Below are 22,289 nucleotides of genomic sequence, written 5' to 3'. Positions count from 1 at the left end.
AGCACAAAACACTCAATCTCAACAAGAGGCCACACTCACACAGACAGAAGAAACAAAGACAGAAAGAGGGGCAAAGAAGACATTCCATGGCAGACACTACAATGACTTCATTCAAGACTACATAAATAAGATGGCTTCCAAAGCTTGGCTCACAAAAGGAAAGATCTTCCCCAAGGCCGAAGGATTCATGCTCACCGTATTACAAAATCAGGTAATCAACACCAGAAACTACAGGAAATACATCATCAAAGACCCCGGAGTAACAGATGACACATGTTGATTTCACCTGGCCCCAGAAACAACACCAGCACATGCAGGATGATCACTCAAATGTAGTACACTCACAGACATGACTAGGTGACCAGCATAATACATCAGAAGCTAGTTCAAAAATATCAGCTGATTAAAGAAAGTTTACCATATTACAAGTACAAGCCTCAGGCCATACTAGAGACTTCTACTCATACACTATACTGGGACCATGCCATAATAGTGAACAAGATGATCCCACACAACATAATAAACATAACCCTCATCAACAACAAATAGTTACCTACCTGATTGACATAGCGGTGCCCAACACCAGCAACCTCCATAAAAACTAAGAGGAAAAGATCAGGAAGTACTCAGACCTAAGACAGGATCGAAGATATGTGGCATATGGAACAAGTAAAGACCATCTGAATCATAGTGTCAACCAACAAGGCTCTTTGGCATAATGCCAAAGAGCTTCAGTAAGAACCTAGCAACAATAATCCTCCCAGTCAACATTTATGGAATTTCAGAAAGTCACGATCCTGAACACCTGTAGAATGGTAAGAGAGAGTTCCTTGACCAACAGTAATAATAACAATAATAATGGTAACCGGACAAAACCAACCACCCCCATGCATTTGGTACCAGCACCCATCATAGGCAAGGAAAACACCCAATAGAGGACAAAAAGGATTTTTTTTAGACTAATAATAATAAATGGCATGCAATTAGGCTAGTGGTCAGAATGCCAGACCACTAATATCATGGACCCGGATCTGAATCTCACTCAAAAAAAAAAAAGTAAAAGTCACTTTATCAGACCTACCTCCCCCAAAGTTGAAGTGACACCTGAGCAGAGAGTGGAGCCATTTGGTGTCACTCTTAATAACTATCATCCACCACTGGATGCAAAATCCAAAGCTAAATACACCCTTTACAATAGCTGGATGCAGATAAGAAGTAGAAATATCAAACATACTACATTGAGCGTGATGCAGGATAAAGTCACTCCTGTTTGGGCATTAGACACAGGGATCGGTGTGAAAAGTCAGAGACAACCTCCGGCAGATGACAGTGGAGGAAGTGATGCTGTCTCCCATATGGCTACCACAACTAAAGTACAAGACCACCCAGCACAACCAAATATAAGTGCTTCCTGCACAACTGCACCAATCACCAACCAGGAAGTAGGAGAAGCCAATGCATTAAGGTTTTTTTTTTTTTTATCAAAACCCCAAACACAAGATGTATTAGAACCTATAGCACTTGTATCATGCTTGGGTTGGAGGTTGGGAAGACAAAAGAAGATATTTGTTGACATTAAACTTGAACTTCTGTAGATTGTAATTTTCAGGAAATATGTATGAAGGAAGGTTGTTCAGAAAAGGGCAGTTGAATGAATAAACAAGAAAGATGAAAAGTTGGTTCTGTGAGTTTGAAGTTAGACAGTAAATGGATGTTGGCTGGTGGCAGCACGTGTTCAGACTGCTTTGAAAGAGAGAATAGGAATTGTAGAAGCCAATTCAGAAGAACAGTGCCCATGGATCTGTAGAAAAGGCATGCAACAGAAACAGTACGTCTATGAGACAGCAAGTAGAGAGACTGTTAGAGATAAGTCATTAATTAACCTAACTGCCCTCTTCTGAATGGAGTCTAGAAGCCAGAGGTTTTAAGGGCATTCCCCCCAGATGAGGGAACAATATTCCAATGTAGGGCGGATTTACAATTTGTACAGAGTGAACAGCTGTTTGGAAGAAAAGTAATGCCAAGAGCGAAAGAGAAAACCAAGTTTTTTAGATGCAGAGGAAGCAATATTTGTAATGTGTTTGTGCCAAGAGAGATTAGAAGTCAAGGTAATCCCCAAAAGAGATATATCATCTTGCCTAGAAATCAGAGTGTCACCAAAGATAAGCATAGGAGCAGAAGAATCATTTTTGCGAGATATAAGACAAGATTGAGTTTTAGAAGGATTGAAATCAGCTAAGCTGTCCTTGACCCATTGCAGAATTACCTAGAGATCGGCATTTAAGTTACTGGTAGCAGAAATTCAAGAAGTTGAAGCTGATTGAGCAGTGCAAGATTTCTCAAACTGGAAAGTGGAATGCAATGTGCTATCATCAGCAAAACTATGGATAGGATTTCTGGTCAATGGAAGAAGGTCATTAATATATAAGAGGAAAACAGTGGGGAAAAGAAATGAACCTTGGGAGACACCAGCATTAGTGCAGAATTTAGAAGCCAGAGAGCCATCTACCATCACCCTCAGTGAGCGTTCAGACAGAAAACCAGATAGCCAATTACAGAAAACAGTTGGCATTCCATTAGATGGAAGCTATTTATGCGAAACACGATCGAAAGCCTTTGGGATGTCAAGAGAAACTGCTTGTGTTTCACCAAACTTTTCCATTGAATTTGTCCATAAAGGGGTAACATAAGCCAGAATATCACCAGTGGATCGACAGTGATGGAATCCATACTGTTCATCATTGATCAGGAGGAAGATTTCTAGATAGTTTAAGAGTTGGTGGTTAATTGATTTCTCCATTACTTTAGAAAGAGAAGAAGTAATTGAATGGGACGATCATTACATGGGAGGGATTTGTCACCTTTTTTAGGAACTGGCTGGATATGAGCAAATTTCCAAGCAGAAGAAATCAGCCTTTGTTATCAAAAAGTGAAAAAAGGCAGCAAATAACAGGAGTAAGTTCAGGAGCACAGGTTTTGAAAACAAGCAGAGAAATAAGATCAGGATCTGGAGCTTTCTTAGCATCAAGATTCGTCAAAACCCTTCTGACATCCTTTTGAACGAAGACCACAGGAGGCATTGAATGGAGAGTGTTGGGAATGGTGGGAGGTGTTTTACCAAGATCATTAATACATGAGTTGGAAGAAAAATGGGATGCTAGATGGTCAGCTTTATCCTTGGCTGAAGTGACAATAGAACCATCTGGTTTTGACAGAGATGGGCAAAAGTAGCTGCCAATATCTTTGGCAAGAGACCAGAATGCTCGGCTACTATTAAGGCAAGAAGCAAGTTTTCTACTCTTAGCCTGTTCAAAATCTAGTTTGGACTGATTAATAACTGCTTTACAATTGTTCCAAGCTTTGGTGCAGGCAGAAATGAAACTGAAGAACTGGAAACAAGCCAATTACGATATGCAACATTCTTCTCTTGAACAGCCTTAGCACATTTATTGAAAAACCAAGGTTTAGATAAAGGAAAAGATTTTAAAGTGGAGTGTGGAATAAAGGATTACATTCCTACAAGAATAATTTCACTGACACGATCTAAGCAAACGTTAACATCAGCAGTTTTGAAACAGTAATCCAACAAGGAAAAGAAGAAAAGAAATCTCGCAGGTCATCCCATTTTGCATTCTTGTAATGCCAAACAACACAAGGTTGGAAATAGCCATGAGATAAAGGCTCCATTGGAGAAGACACAATCACCAAGTTGTGATCTGAGGTGCCTAAAAGACCACTCACTTTGACCGTGTACTTAGAAGGGTTGTTTATGAGAAAAAGATCAAGCACGTTGGCTGTATGGTTAGGATTGTCTGGTATTCTGGTAGGTAAATGAACAATCTGTGTGATGTCATTAGTAATTGCAAAAGCCTCAGCGTCTCGACCAGCTGGGTCAGCATGACTAGAGAACAGAAGCCAGCTGGAGTTGTGAACATTAAAATCGCCAGGGAAAATTACCTCACTGTTAGCAAAGTTGGACTGGAGAAAGTCAAGTTGCAAAGAGAGGAAGTCAAAGAGCTCCAAGTGATTAATGCAGTTGGGAGAATGGTAGAGAGAACAGATGAATTTGACACAATAAGGTAGAGAGAGATTTTAAGCCAGAGAATATCGAAAAGAGGAGATTCCAAATTACCAGTCCCTGACAGGGAATATCAGAACAAAAATATGCAAAAGTAGCACTTTGCAGGTGAAAAGAATCATACAGCAAATAATTTGGGCAATTGACATGGGCAGTAGTGAATCAACCAATAACTGAGATTCTGTCAGAAAAAGTACATGGGATTTGGCAGACTGCAAGTGGAAATGGACACCGTTGAGATTAAAACTGAGACAACTTATATTTGTGAAATGAATTAGGAAGTCCTTGGGAGGTTTAGATCTTTTCGCAGATAAGCTTGCTCTATTAGTTTGACAATTCATGGTGTATTCAATAGAGAAAAATGGGGGGGGGGGACATGCTGTATGAAGTAAGGAAATTTTTGGATATGACGTACAGATGGTAAGAATATACCCAGATCCTTGACATAACGTGGCCTCGATAATGCCCCCCATATAAACACTACTCGAATTTCCTCCAGTCACTATCTGGCAGAGTAGCAGTAGCAATATTATACACTAGCTGATCCGGAAGCCTCCTAGACAGTTACCAATAGGTTCAATCTGGTGTACTAACTAGCAGCCAGCCTGTGAACACTGCTTTAGAGCTGTACTCTTGAAATTTAAAGAAGATTGGATCTCGCCATGATGTCCATCATAAATTCAAAAGTCATCAGTCATACTGCATAATGGAAGAGTTGGGGAAGGGTTGACCGGAACTTAGCTCTTGAGAGTAAACATGGGTTTCACCACTTCAAGCCTTCAATAAGCAAAATGGTGGTATTGCATCGGTTGATGACAGTCGTCTACCACCTAGTATTGCCTGGTAACACTGAGGGGCGGCATTCCTCCATCTGGTGTGGGCGTCACACCTCGACCCCTGCTTACTTTTGTTCATGCCTGGGTGGTCACAGACAGCGTGCTTGCGCATGGAGCTTATACCCAAGATTACTAACAGTCCCACCATCGTGAAGATGAAAGCAGAGGATTTGGCTGTCACAGACCATCCGGAATTCACCGAAATTGGATTCACTTGACTTCGGTATCACCCGAATATCAATTCCATCAGCATTTTAGGCTCCCAGGTAGCAAGTACAGCTTGTCTGGCATATCTGAGAGAATACCTGCAACAAACTCAAGGACCAAACAAACAAGTTGAACATCAAAATGAATACGTTCATCATGTCAGCATACTACAAAGTAACAAAGCTAGACAGATATGACAATGAACAGTACAAAAACTACATACCAAGTAACTGGAATGGTTTCTAAATGTTCACATCATAAAATAGTGAATGGCAGACCAAAAACGGACCATTTTCATGAAGAACCTGAGAGCTCCTGCAATCTTGGAAAATATCCAGCAGGATGTGAGCAACTAACTGCAAGGAACAATAAATATGGATGCAACCAAATTAGAATTGGAGGAGAAACACCAAGTACAAGAACTACAACCCAGATCAGCTGAAGTGGAAACAGAGGAGATTGCAATATCTAAAATATAAGAAGACCCTAGCAAAATTTGAGGGAATAGATCCCACAAAGATCCACACCACACCATACTGAAGCAGAGACCCAACAGAATCCTGTGGCAAGTCACAGACCACCACAATTGGCAAACAATACTGGATACCTCAACAACAAATTAACACTATCCACACAGCCATTTAACGTGCTGCTGTAGTTGTCAGCAGGACGAACATTAGAGAAACCAGAGACCAACAGAAAAAAAAAATACAAAGACAAGGAACCACTAGCCTGAGAAAGAAGGCTACAGCAGAAGATAGAAATGCTAAGAGTGAAGAGAGGCCAACTGACCCAGTACCAACAGGCTAACAGAAGTAAAAAACTGATCAGCAAAGTGAAGACCATCCTCAAGAATGACACCACCTACAGCACACACATGACCTATAATCAAAGGATCGAAGAATACCTTGCCACCCTTAAGCAGAAACTCCTCACACTCAGCAAGACATTTCACCGATATAGGGAGAGTGTCTAGAGGAAAACAGACAACAGAATATTTGATGAAAAACAGAAAGCCTTCTACAGGTATACAGACAAGAGGAGAAGGAAGGCATCAGACAACCCCCCCCCCCCCCCTAAAAACAGAAGGCACTTATGGAGTTCTGTGGGAACCTTTGGACCAGCGAAGTTAGCCATAACGGCCATGTTCCCTCTGGATAGATCTAGAACGGAAGAAAATCAAGGATGTACAAGAGATGACAGACCGGAAGATTTGAGAGGAAGAAGTAAAACAGGCAATCAGGAATTCCTACAACTGGCAAACCCTAGAGAACTACTACAAGAAGTTCAGCTGTGCACACACACACAGGCAATAGCAGAGGAGTTCACACAGATAATAACGCACCCTGACACAATCCCAGAGTCACTGACTCAAGGAATCACTCACCTGAAGGCCGAGGACCAAGATGCCACAAACCCAGCAAAATATAAACCAACCACCTGTCTCCAAACAATGTACAAGATCCTGACCAGTTGCATAACTATAAGAAGATATCAGACCACTTTAGGAACCAGAACATCATGGTTTCTAAAGTTAGCCATAGCAGCAGAAGGGATGTAACCAGATGAGCTACATTACATTTCCAGGATTACATCCAGGAAACCACAGCACCCCAAAACAGCACCAATCTACCAAGCCATAAGAAAGATAGACACACCACACAGAACACTCAACCTTTACAAGGAGATCCCACTCATACAGACAGAAGAAACAAAGAAAGATGGGCAAAAAAGACACTCCAGAGCAGACATTACAATGACATTCATCAAGACTACACAGATAAGATGGCTTCCAACACATGGTTCATAAACAGGAAACTTCCCCAAAACAGAAATATTCATGCTCACCATCCAAGACCAGGGAATTAACACCAGGAACTACAAGAAATACATTGCCAAGGATCTCAGAGTGACAGATAACACATGTCAATGATGCCACCTGCTCTGGAAACAATCCACTGCTTCACCAAGGGATGCAGGATGATCACCCAGATGGAGTACACTCACATCAAAAACTAGCACAAAAATAAGAGTTGATCAAAGAAATTGTACCATATTACAAATATGAACCCCAGGTTGTACTAAAGACCCCTACAACCTAGGGGTCTTTTATTATGGACTGTGCCATAATAACAGACAAGACAATCCCACACAACAGACCAGACATAATCTGCATCAACCAGAAAGAAGGGGCTACCTAGATGATTGACATAGCAGTGCCCAACGCCAGCAATCTGAGGAAAAGCTAAGAGAAAAAGATCAGAAAGTACACAGACCTAAGACACACAGTCAAAGAAACGTGGCATATGGAACAAGTAATGATCATCCTGATCAAACCGTATCAACCAACAGCATGGTGCCAAAGAGCTTTCACAAGAACCTTTCAGCAATAGATCTCCCAGAGAACACTTACATGGAACTCCAAAAATCCACAATTCTGATCACCTATAGAAAAGTAAGAGAGTTCCTTAACCAACAGTAATAATAGTAACCAATCACCCCATGCACTTGGTACCAGTACCTGTCACAGCGCAGAAAAAAATTCCCTTAAAGGAAGGAAAATAATAATAATAATAAGGGGGTTCGCACCCCTGCTCACCAACCCCCGCAGATGTATGACGGAGTAAATCAAATTTTTTCTACGTGAAAGACACAGTTGTCGAAACGCACTGATCAATATGTAATCAGAAAATGACCTATGTAATTATTTACCTGGGCATTTGTGGTGATGTAATTACCCCTCTCACTTGTACCACATGACCCGCATCCCTCTTCTCCCACTGACTACCCCCACTATGCAACATTCTCAAGGTCAAATAAATACTACGTAATTATTTACCTGAGTTTACATAGGTCACTTAAGAAAAGGCCTTTTGCTTCAGGTTCCATAATGCATAAGGAATATTGCTGCACCCAAAATAGCACGGCTAAAATATTTAAACTATACAAACTAAACTATTTACAAATATACAAACTATATCGGGACGATGAGTACCTTCATCAGCTGACATTAATATAAAAAACAGGTTACAATGGAACATCAAATGATGGCGGACATGGACAGTGAAGCATATGCATGAGATTAGTGAACGCTGCCATGCATCCCACGTACGTGCTCTGCATTCTCAAGAGCAAGCGTCTGATTCTGCCCAGGTAATGTAACGTAGAGGTATGATCGTAAATAGTTTGGTATTTTGTAAATATTTCAGTTTTTTGTAAATATTTGTATAGTTTTGTATTGTAAAATGTTATTATTTGTATAATAATAACATTATACTAATAATGTTATTATTATACAAATATGCACTATGATGTGGTTTCAAAGGAACTGTATGCAAAAAATTATTTTGATATCAAAAACTTAGATTTCAGGAATGTTTTTGATACTGTTGCTCATGGAAGACTACTGTACAAATTGTAGCAGTATGGCATTAAGGGCAAGTTGCTACAATGGATAAAGGGATGGTTGAGTGGGAAAAAACAGAGAGTGGTAATCAATGACACTGATCTTTGTGGACTAATGTTATTAGTGGAGAACCCCAGGGTTTGGTTTGGACCCATTGTTGTTTTCTATATTTATCAATGATGTTGATGAAGGTATATCAGGCTTAATGTTCAAGTTCACAGAAGATACGAAGGTTGACATGGCTGTTAATACCAGTAATGACAGTACACTACTGTAACGGAATCTAGAAAAGATGGGCAGAAAAATGGCACTGAAGTTTAACATTGACAAATGCAAAGTACTGCATATAGGTAGCAGTAACCCAGAGAAATGTACCAACTGGGCATTAGTACACTCAGGGTAGTGGAGAAAGAAAAAGACCTCGGGTGTTTGTGCAGTCAGATATGAAGTTTTCAGAACAGTACACACAGGCTACCAGAGCAGCTCATGAGATCTTGTCAATGATATACAGAAATTTTGCTACCAGGGATAAGGAGGTGAATACCCTTTTGTAAAAGGCAATGGTCAGGCCACACCTTTAGTACTGCAAACAGGTTCCGAGGCCTCATTTTCGGTAGGATGTAGCACTGCTGGAACGAATACATCAAGTGAGACGAGATCAGCGAAGGGAAGAAAGGGGAAGTTGATTGCTCTTACCAAGGAAGGTTTAAGTTCTATAAATTGCAGTGTCTGGAGACTAGGCACCTGCAAGGTGATCTGATTAAGGTGTGTAAGGCCTTGAATGGTTTGAGCAAGCTCAATGCTGATGGAATTATTCCTCTTGCTCAGATTACACACCTAAAGGTTATAAATTCAAATTGAGGAAAAACAATTGCAGAAAAGATGCACAGAAATCTGTGTTTAGCCAGCAGGTGGTTGATTGATTGAGGTAGAGAGATTTTAAGCCAGAGAAGATTGAAAAGAGGAGATTCCAAATTACCAAGAATCTGACAGGGATTTATCGGAACAGACATATGCACAAGTACCACCTTTGAGGTGAAAGGAATCGTACAGAGAATAATTGAGCAACTGAGATGAGCAGTGGTTGAATCAACCGATAACTGAGATTCTGTCCCAAAAAGTACATGGGGTTTGGCAGACTGTAAGTGGAAATGTACATCACTGAGATTAGAACTGAGACCACTTATATTTGTGAAATGAACTAAGAAGTATTTGGGAGGTTTAGATCTTTTCGCAGATAAGTTTACTCTATTATGACAATTCATGGTGTATTCAATAGTAAGAAAAAGTGGGGGCTGGGGGGGCATATTTAATCCCAGGGGCTCACATCTGGTGAGTATGGGCTTGGCAAACCCAGGGTCCTGAGCTGGATATCATCATTCTTCTCTTTCTTGATGATGCCTTTCTACTTCTCTCTCTCTCTCTCAAACACACGGGGGGGGGGGGGGGGAAACTCGGGGAATTTTTTTTTTTTTTGGCTGGTGCAGCATAAGCTTCAGGCTTCCTTGTACCATATGGCTAATAATAATAATAATAATGTATGAAGTAATGAAATTTTTGGATGTGGCGTACACATGGTAAGAATATACCCAGATCCTTGACATGACGTGGCCTTGACAATGCCCCCCACATACACACTACTCGGACTCCTTCCAGTCACTATCTGGCGAGTAGAGGTGGCAAGATTATACACTAGCTGATCCGGAAGCCACCTAGAGAGTTACCAATAGGTTTGGTCCAGTGTACTAACTAGCAGCCTGCTGCAAACACTGTTTTAAAGCTGTACCCTCAAAATGTAAGGAAGTTTGGATCTCACCATGGTGTTCATCATAACCTCAAATTAATCATATTTTACTTTATTGAAAATAAATATATATGATTTACTATCTTAAATATAAAAAATAATAAAAATAATGTTCTACTTGAAGATTTTTAAAAGTTTGCAACCTGGTCTAAAGCCTATAAGAGAATATCTACATTCAAAATAGTTCAAAACAATGGAACACCCATAATACACAAAAAAATATTCTTGGGGCTGAAGCCCCCAGTTTAGGCGGGGGTCTTCAGACCCTACTGTTCAAAATAATAGAAATTTTAATTATATTTATATATTGTAGATAAAATTGTTAATTATTTCTTTAGTGGACTGATTACTGGGACAGTTTTAAAAATACCTGTAATTTAGTCCATATTTCAGTTTTTGTACCCCCCCCCCATTACATTTCTGCATTACAGAAAGAATTCCATACTTCAACAGAAATCTCAGTATATATATATATATATATTTTTTTTATGAAAACCCCAAACACGTAAGGTATCAAAACCTATAGTACTTAGTACCGTGCATGGGTTGAGGGAGAAGTGGGGGGGGGAATACCGGAAATTTTGCTCTAGAGACTAAACATGGGTTTCACCACTTCAAGCCTCCAATAAGCAAAGTGGTGGTATTTCACCGGTTGATGAAAGTCATCTACCACCTGGTAATAATATAGTATAGATTCAATGTCCGCCTGTTGAGAAATTATTTATTATTCAATAAATAATAAATAATAATAAATGAGTTATGTAGGCTTGTTGAGAAATTATTTATTATTCAATAAATAATTTCTCAACAAGCCTACATAACTCACTCTCATAATATATATCTCAATAAGTAATAGAATGTTAGCATCTTCGATTTAACGTAATAACACACAAGTGTGTTATTACATTAAATGTCAGTGATCACCAAGGTTTTTAGTAGAGACGGGAATAAAAAAAAGTTGATCAGTTACGGAAAAATAAGGTCACATTATTATTTTTTTAAAAATCAATTTTTAGCAACTTCCATTTTTAAAACATGAAAGGTGGAGAACTCAATTACATGTGGCACCATATAGCTCTATCTATTTAAATATATTATTTATAATTAACCGTTAAAAGCTCGTAGATAGTTTACACTTTGCCTACCCTATTGGCTGCCCTGATTCTAATTCAACGAACTACCCTGCCCCCCACCCCGCGGCCGAAACTGCAACATCTCTGATAATCAAATTATAACCGCTATTTTATGCCAATTATGTATGATATTATTCATACTTCACGCTGGCATTCTGTCCAATACATGAAAGTAATAAACAAGAATGAAATAAATGAATATCTGACAAATGAAATCATCCACGAAAAGGAATAAAATAATAAAAAAATTATTAGAAATTTCAAAAACGTGGAACACACATTACAAATAAATAAAAATAAGTTAGCTCTAAAGCGCCGGTGTTTTTCGAAAAGAAAACCGGTGTTGCAGTGCTCACCGCCTTACAACTAATCTCCCAAACATGGTGCTTGCAATACCTTTGACCCAATAACACTTCTGCAAGAAGTAAATGAGTAAAGCATCTTAAGGAGTTATCCATACTATTTCTAACCAAAAATGGTAACCGGCTCTGGATGATCTCTGCAAGGATGCCGACAATATCCCGATGTATCCACGGCTACAGAAATAGTGCCGCAAGCGCAGGATTTTCTATTGATGTCTCATTTTCAACAAAGCTGTGTCTTAAAAATGCACATCATATAATACTTACAGAAAAATACAGCTAAGTATTCCTCAACTTCGATTAACTTTTCTAGTTTCTTCCTGTCGACTTCATCAATAACATCGTTCGCGGCTGATGATTTTTTCTTCGAATAACACACCGAAGATAGAAGCAATAATATTAGCAGCTCCCCGATCCGAGCCATCTTCCCGCGGCGGCTGCTACCTTTCCCAACAATCTTTGCGCCTAGTGAAAACGATACCAAATAACAAAAAGCGAACGATGCTTACGCGGAGCCTTACGTACACACTGAGGAAAAGTTCTTGTTGCATTGATTTCAACTTTTAATTTTAAAGTGGTGTAATTAGTAATATCATTACAGTTTTTTAACGATCGCTCCAATTATATTATTGTTTAAGAACAATAATAATAAGTATAACAGCAGTAGTATTTTTCTAAAATTTTAACAACAGATTCTACCATACAGTTGTGAATGAACTGAGTAACACATCTGATTGTAATGATCACGAAAGGATATACGCGGAATGGTCGAAAAGTTCTGAGAACAGGGTCTATAAAACGTATTAATAAATTATATAGTAGGTTATTTTGGTTAACTTAATATCCTTTAAAAAATGAAAAAATCCTATGTCAGTGTATTATGCAGTTTCTAAAATTTAATGTTTTATGTTAGTACGTGGAAGAATGAATATCCAGCAAATCGAACATCGTTTAGTAATGAAATTTTAGTTCATAGAGGGCAGAAATGCTAAAGAAATCTTTGAAAGAACTAACAGTGCTTCAAAGAATATCACCTAATTATGCTACTGTTATAAGACGGGCAGCAGAAGTCAAAAGAAGAAGCGAGTCAGTTGAGGATGATTCAAGGTCTGATCACCTAATTATGCTACTGTTGTAAGATGGGCAGCAGATTTCGAAAGGAGAAGCGAGTCAGTTGAGGATGATCCAAGGTCTGGTCGACCATCTGAAGCAATCAGTTCCGAAACAGTTATCATAGTTGAATAAAACACTTTAGAAAACAGAAGAATTAGTGTCTGAACTTGGAAAAAGTACTGAACATTTCCCATGGAAAGAAGGTCCAAAGTTTGTGAAAGATGGGTTCCCAGAAACTTTTGCATTCATGACAGAAATCAGAGGATCGGGTCAACAAAAAAGAATTTAAAGTTAATTATTGCTAATCCAGATATTTTGGTTATTTGGTTTTTTAGGAGCATTAGCAACTAAGGCCATATTGCTCCAGGATATGCGGTGGTAATTCCCTCACCTTTCCGCATTCGTTAGGGGACGGGCTCGAACCCCGATCTAATCAAGAAGCGTGTGCTATGCTCTGCTGTTCCTTCCCACCTGGCTACGGAGGCGCCTGCTACTCCAGATAGATTTTTATCCGATTTGGTGACTGGTGATGAAACTTGGCTAAATTTTTATGATATTGAATCCAAATAGAAAGTATCATCATATTTCAGTAAAACATCATAATACATAAAATATAGTATCTTAATTTAATAACTAAAAGAAATATCACATACAATATAAAAATAAATGGAACTAATCAGTAAATATACTCGTATAATTTATTTTATTGTGGTTTTTTAAAGATATGATCTCGTAGCCTGGTGGTCAGGCGCGTGGGTGCATAAGTACCCGTGCCGTGAGTGGCCGGGTTTCAAGCCCGGGGCCACTGAATACGGTGCTGTGTCTTGTATTCTGTCTTGTGAACTCCTCTGACCGTTTGGTCGTCCCGCAGTATAAACAGAAAATTTATATTTCTTTATTATTATTATTAGCCATATGGTGCAAGGAAGCCTGAGGCTTATACTGCACCAGGCAAAAAAAAAAAAAATTCCCTATTACCCTGACAGAGAGAGAGAAAGTAGAAAGGAATCACCAAGAAAGAGTAGAATGATGATATCCAGCTCAGGACCCTGGGTGTGCCAAGCCCATACTCACCAGATGTGAGCCCCTTTAAGATATTAATTTGTGATGTTCTAGATGAGTATAACCATAATCCTGAATTTTGTCAAATTTGCTAATATAAATTCTTTGTGAATTCTAATTTATATTATAACAGGCCCAAAGAATGCCGAATTTTTAATAATGAAATTAAAAAATAAATAGGTCTAATATATAGATGTCCTTTAGCCTACAAATTTCACTTTTTCCAGTGGTATGCATACCCGTAGGGCAGGGGTTGGCAACCTTTTTTGAGTGAAGAGCCATTTTTGATCTAATTAAAAAAAAAAAGAGAGAATCCGAAGAGCTGCACCTCAGCTCGAGGAGGAGGGGGGAAATTTTTTAGGAAATGGAATATGGTGGGAAGGTGTTTTATTAAAAAAATATACATCACATAATTTGTAATATATATATTTTGTATATATATATATATATATATGTATATTAAAAATATATTTTTTTCAAATATCATTTATTAATATTGAAAAAACATAACAAACATCCAATTAGGTACGAATTAATGTGACTTTTGCTGCTGAACTTCTTGAGCAACTCATCGTCAAGGGAGTATGCCGAAATTTTCATCTTTAAAAGTACTGAGAGACTTGCATTGTTCAGACGGTTTCTTGATTTATTTTTAAAATAGTTCATGTTCGAAAATATTTGCCCGCAGAAATACGTCGAACCAAAAACTGAGAAGTCTAAACGCAAATATTTGCAAATTTATGTACTTGTCCGGTAAGCTACTCCACGCATCGAACACAATTTGGTCTTGCATTTTCAACTCATCTATCGCTGTCCATTTGTGTAGAATTGCAAGGGCAGCCTTTTGTCTCTCCAAATCCTCAGTTTTAAGACAGTTTAGTCTTGCACTCCACATGTCCTTCATTTTTAAGTTTTCTAACTCCATTTCAAATTGTGCTTCATGTCAGCTAAAAGTTAAGAGCTGCAGTTACGTGTTCAAAGAACCGTAACTGCGGCTCGCGAGCCGCAGGTTGCCCACTGCTGTCATAGGGACACGCGATAAAAGTCTTAGTGGGGTCATAACTCTTTCTAATTTTTTAAATCAGTGTGAGAAATGAACATTGTTTTGAGTGCTTACCTCATGCGTTTTATTACAATTATGATTTTTCCTCGTGAATTATAAAAAAAATAAAGGATTTAATCACATATTTATAACTATTTTTAAATAAAAACTGTAATTATAACTGTAATTAAATAAATTTTACAAATATAAAATTAGCACTTTTAAAACCATTCCTGAAAGTTTTAACAAATTTTATAAAATACAGAGTGAACATTCGGAAAATTGATTTGCATAATAATATTAGCAGTTACATAAAAGCACTGGGGAGTTTCGAAAACTAATATTGCTAGTTTCGGGAAACATAAAAAATTTAATAAGACTCTTGGACAGGCAAGTTTGTTAGGTTTTAAAATCAAATGACTGAAGACTATCGACCTAAAATTATTGAGGTTTTTAATAAAAACTAAGGATGGATTATACAGTATTAGTATTAGCAAATGATGCAAGAAAGCAAGCTTATAGAGCATTAGCCAAAAAAATTCTTCCTTGAATTTATTCAAACTACCTGTTCCGCAACATGTAAATTTGTTTCAACAATCAACCATCCGCTGGCTGAAGGCAAACTTCCGCACATCTATCCTGTAACCATACTTCCTCTGGATTACCTGTCAACATATCCTTCATATTACACTTTCAAAAGCTACAATAAGATATCCGCAAACCGTTGTGTGCTCCACTGTTCTGTATGCCTCTGAAATATGGGCCTCTGCAGCACTTTCTCTCGTGAAACCTATCCTCGCCAGCGAATACTGGATACTGAAGTGGGCAACCCCCGAACATTGCTTTCCCTCCCAACAGAGGAGCCAAGATGGCCGATCAACTTCAAAACCTACGACTGCCTCAAATAATTCGCATGAGGAGAATTGAGACCACCGTCAAAATGTGTTTGGCAAGATCAACTCCCCTGACTTCTGGGACATATGCCAGTGGCATGTGGCACCTCCTTCCTTAAGAGCCACTCCTCTTCTTCAGCTGCAGCGGAACAGGCTGAAGATCGGCGACTAATTTCTACCCGACCACGTACTTCCTACAATACAAGTCCTGCTAATGATCGGAATCGACCACCAGAAGTTTGCTTCGGATCGCAATTATAGGTGTTCACTGTCCGAAATTGTTCCACTTTTGTGTGGCCCTTGATGTCAACCCTCAAACTGATATCCCCACCTGAGGAACAGAACAGTACCTCGCATGTACACTGACAAACTCTTTCACATGAAAACATTAAACTGTATACAGACCAATTCAATGCACATCTGTGAAATATGCTGTCTTATGAGCATACATGTGCTTTGTAAATACTTTGTACAAAACTACTAGAGAACCTCTATGAGATAGGTGGTGACATCTTAGTCTTCCTCTGCTGCATAACCGTATAGTGAAACATCGGTTAAAACTGCACATCTCTGCTGCATAACCGTATAGTGAAACTGTCTGTAGATAACTTCCAATACTGCAAAGTAATCTCGGTTGGAGTCCCACAACATCTGGCCTACTCTTTACCGCCCTCATTGCTCTACTGATAATCAAAAAGCCGATGACCTAAAGGTACTCACGCCAAATAAGACAAACCAAGACTCTCACCAAACCTTAGAAGAGCTAACCTCCACTCTTCAATATCTACCTACTTGAAACAGTTTGGTCTGCGCATCAATCCTGAGAAGTAATAAACCATGGTCTTCTCGTTAAAGCATCACCCAACAAAAATCCATCCAACCTCAATGGAGCTTGATGGATATGCAAGCCCATCAGCAATCTGATGGTTATGTAGGTAGCATCTGCAACATGTAACCGACAAATCCAGCATGGTCAGATATGTTGTTACAATAATTTATCCTCCACTTCTCTATGTTGCAGAGATTTCGGCATCTGCATCCTCCACTACCATCAAACCAGTGTTTTCCTCCGAGTACTGGCTCCTCAAGTGGGCTTGCCACAAGCTTAGAAGCTTAGAATTACAAAATACAGTAGATGCACATCATCAAAGTCTGATAAATCAAGGAAAAATAAGATGGCAACCAGTATTAAAGAGAATTGTTCTTTGCATTCAATATTTGGCAAAACAAAATTTGACTTTATGGGGTACTAATTTAAAATTATTCTATAACAATAACGGAAACTTTTTTGCAATTAATGCAAATGATTGCCAAATTTGATTCCACTTTATCGAAACACATTCAACATTCATCCGTACATCCAATATAAGAACAAAAATTTTAGATAAGTTACAGGAACCTAAATATTATTCTTTGATTTTAGATTGTACACCTGATGCCAGTCATCAGGAACAATTGACAGTTATTTTAAGATTTGTAATTTATAATGATGAAACACAACAAAATTTAAATTAGGGAACATTTTTTTAGGTTTCTGTGAAATTGAAAATACAACTGGCAGTGAGCTAACTACATTAATTTTAGAATTTTTGGAAAATATAACATTAATATGTACCTTGAGCTGCACATACTTTGAATTTAGTGGTGAATGATGTGGCAGAAATATCTTTTGAGATAATTGTTTTTTTTTTTTTAATTATACAGGAGCTATAATTTTTTTTTTCTAATAGTACTAAACGGTGAGCAATATTAAAAAACAAAGTTTCAAATCATTCTCTGTAACTTTTATTGTCTGCAGCCAAAGCAAATTAATGTATTTTCGTTATTTTATTTTATTTTTAACATATTTACTTCACGTATTATAATATGTTATTTTATGTTTAAAAAATAAAATTATATATTATTTTGGAAATATTTTTTTAAATCCCCCCCCCCCAAATTATATAAGAAAAATTACCGTGTGGGGGGTAGGATCGACAATAAGAAGTTTGCACTAGGGCGGCTATATATCCTGGCGGCCCTGCAAGTTACAATGCATATATTCAAGTAAATAGTAGTTATAGGATCATGGCAACATGTAAGTTTTACAGATTAATCTATCACCACGACAACATGTATACTTACTCATATTTATAATTGGCATCTGAAATTTAACATTGAGAAATGCATGATATTGCATATGGGGAGCAGTAACCCCAGAGTAACTAACTGTGCGGCACTACACGCAGGGCAGTGCAGAATGAAAAAGACCTGGGTATAATTATGCAGTCAGATATGAAGTTATCAGAGCAGTGCAGACAGGCTGCCAGAGCAGCTCATGGGGTCTTTTCAATGACATACAGTACAGGACCTTTGCTAGCAGGGATAAGGTGGAGGTGATTATCCCGTTATATATGGCAATGGTCAGCCACACGTACAGCATACAGTGCTGGAGGCCTCATTTTAGGAATGATGCAGAGCTGCTGGAACGAATACAGAGAAGGGCAAGGAGATTAGTGAGGGCAATAAAGGATTCCTCTTACCAAGAAAGGCTTAAGTTCTGCAAATAATTGCATCGTCTGGAGACTAGGCTCCTGCGAGGTGATCTGATTGAAGTATATAAAGCCTAACAGATTTGGTTTGAGAAAACTCAATGCTGATGGGATTTTTCCTCTTGCTCAGATTACGAATTTGAGGGCGCATACATTCAAATTGAGGAAAGACAGTTGTAGAATAGATGTGCGGCAATTTGCCTTTAGCCAGCGGCTGGTTGATTGCTGGAACAAACTTCTCTCTGTCGTTGTGGAAGTTTATAGCTTAAATAAATTTAAGGAAGAACTGGACAAAGCTTTGGAGCAAAGGAATGGATGAAATGAGATTATTATTTTATTTTATTTATTTTTTTATTTTTTGGCTAATGCTGTATAAGCTTGCTTTCTTGCATCATATGCTACTACTAATGCTATTTACAGATTCAGCTAGGGTTTCAAACAGTTTTACAGAATGTTTTTATGGCATTTTCACTAACACCTCTTCTGAAAACGCAATAGATGCTTCTTCTGAGGCACTGCACGCAAACTTCACATTGAGTAGCGCAATATATACCAAAGTTTTGGTATATATAACAGAATATATAATCTAGATACCAAAATGTGCTATCAGTAACCTTAGAGAGCCCTAAAAAGATGTCTAGTTATATTACTTTTTATGTCATCAATGTGATATATATATATATATATATATTTTTTTTTTTTTATCACATCGATATATATGTACTATATACACCGATGAGCCAAAGCATTATGACCACCTACCTAATATGATGTTGGTCCTCCACGTGCAGCCAAAACAGCTTGTACTCGGCGAGGCATGGATGCTACAAGATTTCTAAATGTGTCTTGTGGTATCTAGTACCAACAAGTAACCAACAGATCCTTTAACTCCTGTAAGGTCCGTTGTTGAGACGCCGCAGATCGGAGTTGCTGTTCCAACACAAACTACAGATGCTCGATGGGATAGATGTCTGGGAAATTTGGATGCCAGGGTAATACCTGGACGTCTTCCTAATGTTCCTTGAACCACTCTCGAACAATCCGGACCGTGTGGCATGGCGCATTATCCTGCTTAAAGACGGCTCCGCAAGAGGAGAAGACCGTTGCCATGAAAGGGTGTACCTTGTCAGCAATGATGTTTAGGTAGGTGATAGACATCAGAGTGCCCGACACATGGATGACTGGAGCCAGGGTATCCCAGCAGGATATAGCCCAATGCATGACACCGACACCACCGGCTTGTTTGCGTCCCATAATGCATCCAGGCGCCATCACTTCCCCAGGTAAACGACGCACACATACCTCGCCATCCACATGGTACAACAGGAAACATAATTCATCGGACCAGACGACCTTCCAATCACTCAAGATCCAGTTTCGATGCTCGAGTGCCCATTGCAGGAACTGTCTCCGGTAAACCGTGGTTAGCATGGGCACTCGGAGCGGCCAGCGGCTACGCAGCTCCATTTTCAGCAAGGTTCGATGTACTGTGTGATGTGACACATTACTCCCGTCACCTGCATTCCAATTAGCGGCGAGTTGCGCCACAGTCGCCCTTCCGTTGCCATGTACCATCCGGGAGAGCCTTCGCTCACGTCGAGCAACGATAAGCCGTGATCGTCCAACACTTTGCCGGCGGTTCGTGGGTTCCCCTCCTCGGACCATTTTGGTAGGTACTAACCACGGGTTACCGTGAGCATCCCACAAGCCGTGCCGTTTCGGACATGCTCTGACCGTCTGCGCGGTAGCACAGTGGTATCGTCACCGTCCTCCCCACACCGGGTGGAAAAAGTCCGAGTTCGAATCCCGTCTATGGTGCGAGGAAATTTAATGGACTTTTTTCACTCCGTGGCTGAGTTAGGCGTAGGTAGCAAGGTTTTTCCCCAGAAACTGGGGTTTTTCGTCCAGAAAACAGACAAATCGACCATAGAACACACGTAATTAACAGACATAAGACACAGAACGGCAGATGAATTTAATTATTCTGGTGGCCTAAATGTAATGGTTTGGGTTTTTTTTTTTTTTTTTTTTTTTGTATATGCTCTGACCCAGTCGTCTGGCCATTACAATTTGGTCTTTGTCAAACTCGCTTAAGTCCGCTGTCTTGTCTTTCCCATCTGAAGAACAAGAGTAATACTGATTAACGGAGCTCAGTACCAGGTGTTTTTTATACTGTGTCCCAACCCGCGCACGCGCCGTAGTTCATCTGCAGTTGCTTCGATTTGCATAACGACTCGCTGGTCATAATATTTTTGCTCATCGGTATATATATATATATATATATATATATATAATAATAATAATAATATAATATATAAAAGATTGTATTAAAGAGTAAAAACAGAAAACATCAGAGAGTTAAATAAACTGGATATGGCAAATGCACCGAAGCGCGCAAAGCAGCAGCAACGGATGCAAATGTAAATATATGTATATTTTAATTAATATGATAAATAAAAGTAAAGATGGCAGTTCGAAACTCCGGAAAGCTTAAAAAATTACATGAAAACGTTAAAAGAAAGTTACGATAGCCTACATCAGATAAAGGCGGGAAAAATTTACTAAACACAGAACTCCGAAACGGGGAATAAAATATGAAATATTAATAAATAATGAAATCTGATGTCAGCAAAATAAATATTGATGCTAAATCAGGTATTTCATCGGGGGACTACACCTGACATAGCATCAACGGACTGCGTTTCCATACTTGCCCATAGTTATGCAAGAGAAAATTTATAAATGTAAATAAACAAATATAAAAATGTAAAAAAAAAAAAAAAAAAAAAACGAAAAGGTATCTCTTACAAAGTATGGACAAGGTAGTCCCTACGCAGTATTATAATGAAAATATAGTTAAGAGAAAAGGGTGAATATTATAAAAAGTAGAAGATTAAAAATATTATACCTGAAAATGGCGACGCGAAACTACATGAGGTCAATACGATAGCTGCAAACAAAACAAATAAAACAGCTACTGACGAAAAAATAGATGACTAGTGACCTCTGTAATCAGTTTTTAAGACAGTATTTTAAATATACAGAATAAGGAGAAATTTAGGTAGATAAGAAGAAATGTGGCGAGAAGTGTACCAGAGAGGACCATATATATATAAAAAAAATAATAATAAATAAATAAATAAATAAAACGGGAGAGGCTGTGGTTTTAAGCTTAGCATCGCGCAAAGCAGCAGATGGCTAAAACTTAAATTAATATAAATAGTGCATTAAAACCAATAGAGATAACAGAATGATAAAAATTGTTTGGACAAACAAATGCACCAAAGCGCGCAAAGCAGCAGCAAAGGATGCAGATGTATATGAAATAATATAAATGCCAATGCAAGCAACACTAAAGGCCACAAGCTTCGGTGCATTTGCCATATCCAGTTTATTTAACTCTCTGATGTTTTCTGTTTTTACTCTTTAATACAATCTTTTATATATTATATTATTATATCAATTTAAGAATTAGTTATCTGCTGCTTTGCGCGATACTGTTCTTTAAATTACACCCATCTCTGTTATTCAGTCTTTATATGGTCTTGTTTTTAACTCCGGTTTGCCATTTGCTGGCTTCAATCTTTATTCTATAGTTAATCTATTTTTTCCTTGTGGCCTTTAGTGTTGCTTGCATTGGCATTTATATTATTTCATATACATCTGCATCCTTTGCTGCTGCTTTGCGCGCTTTGGTGCATTTGTTTGTCCAAACAATTTTTATCATTCTGTTATCTCTATTGGTTTTAATGCACTATTTATATTAATTTAAGTTTTAGCCATCTGCTGCTTTGCGCGATGCTAAGCTTAAAACCACAGCCT

The 22,289-nt window shown here is 38.5% G+C and overlaps 1 protein-coding gene across 1 annotated transcript in view; it reads right to left on the bottom strand.

The window, feature by feature from the left end:
- LOC150081560 (uncharacterized) overlaps positions 1–12,283 on the bottom strand; it is a 710,435-nt gene extending 698,152 nt beyond the window's left edge. The window contains exon 1 of the mRNA XM_090380128.1: positions 12,094–12,283. Coding sequence (XP_090236254.1) covers positions 12,094–12,250 — 157 coding nt within the window. The 5' untranslated portion in view covers positions 12,251–12,283. The remainder of the gene's footprint in view (positions 1–12,093) is intronic.
- Positions 12,284–22,289: the final 10,006 nt, after the last annotated feature.

Source organism: Mastigoproctus giganteus, chromosome 8 (genome assembly GCF_048544385.1).
Source record: "Mastigoproctus giganteus isolate SK-2022 chromosome 8, ASM4854438v1, whole genome shotgun sequence".
Taxonomy (NCBI): domain Eukaryota; kingdom Metazoa; phylum Arthropoda; class Arachnida; order Uropygi; family Thelyphonidae; genus Mastigoproctus; species Mastigoproctus giganteus.
Note: the sequence above shows the minus strand (reverse complement) of the source record. Positions and strands in the feature narration are given on the sequence as shown.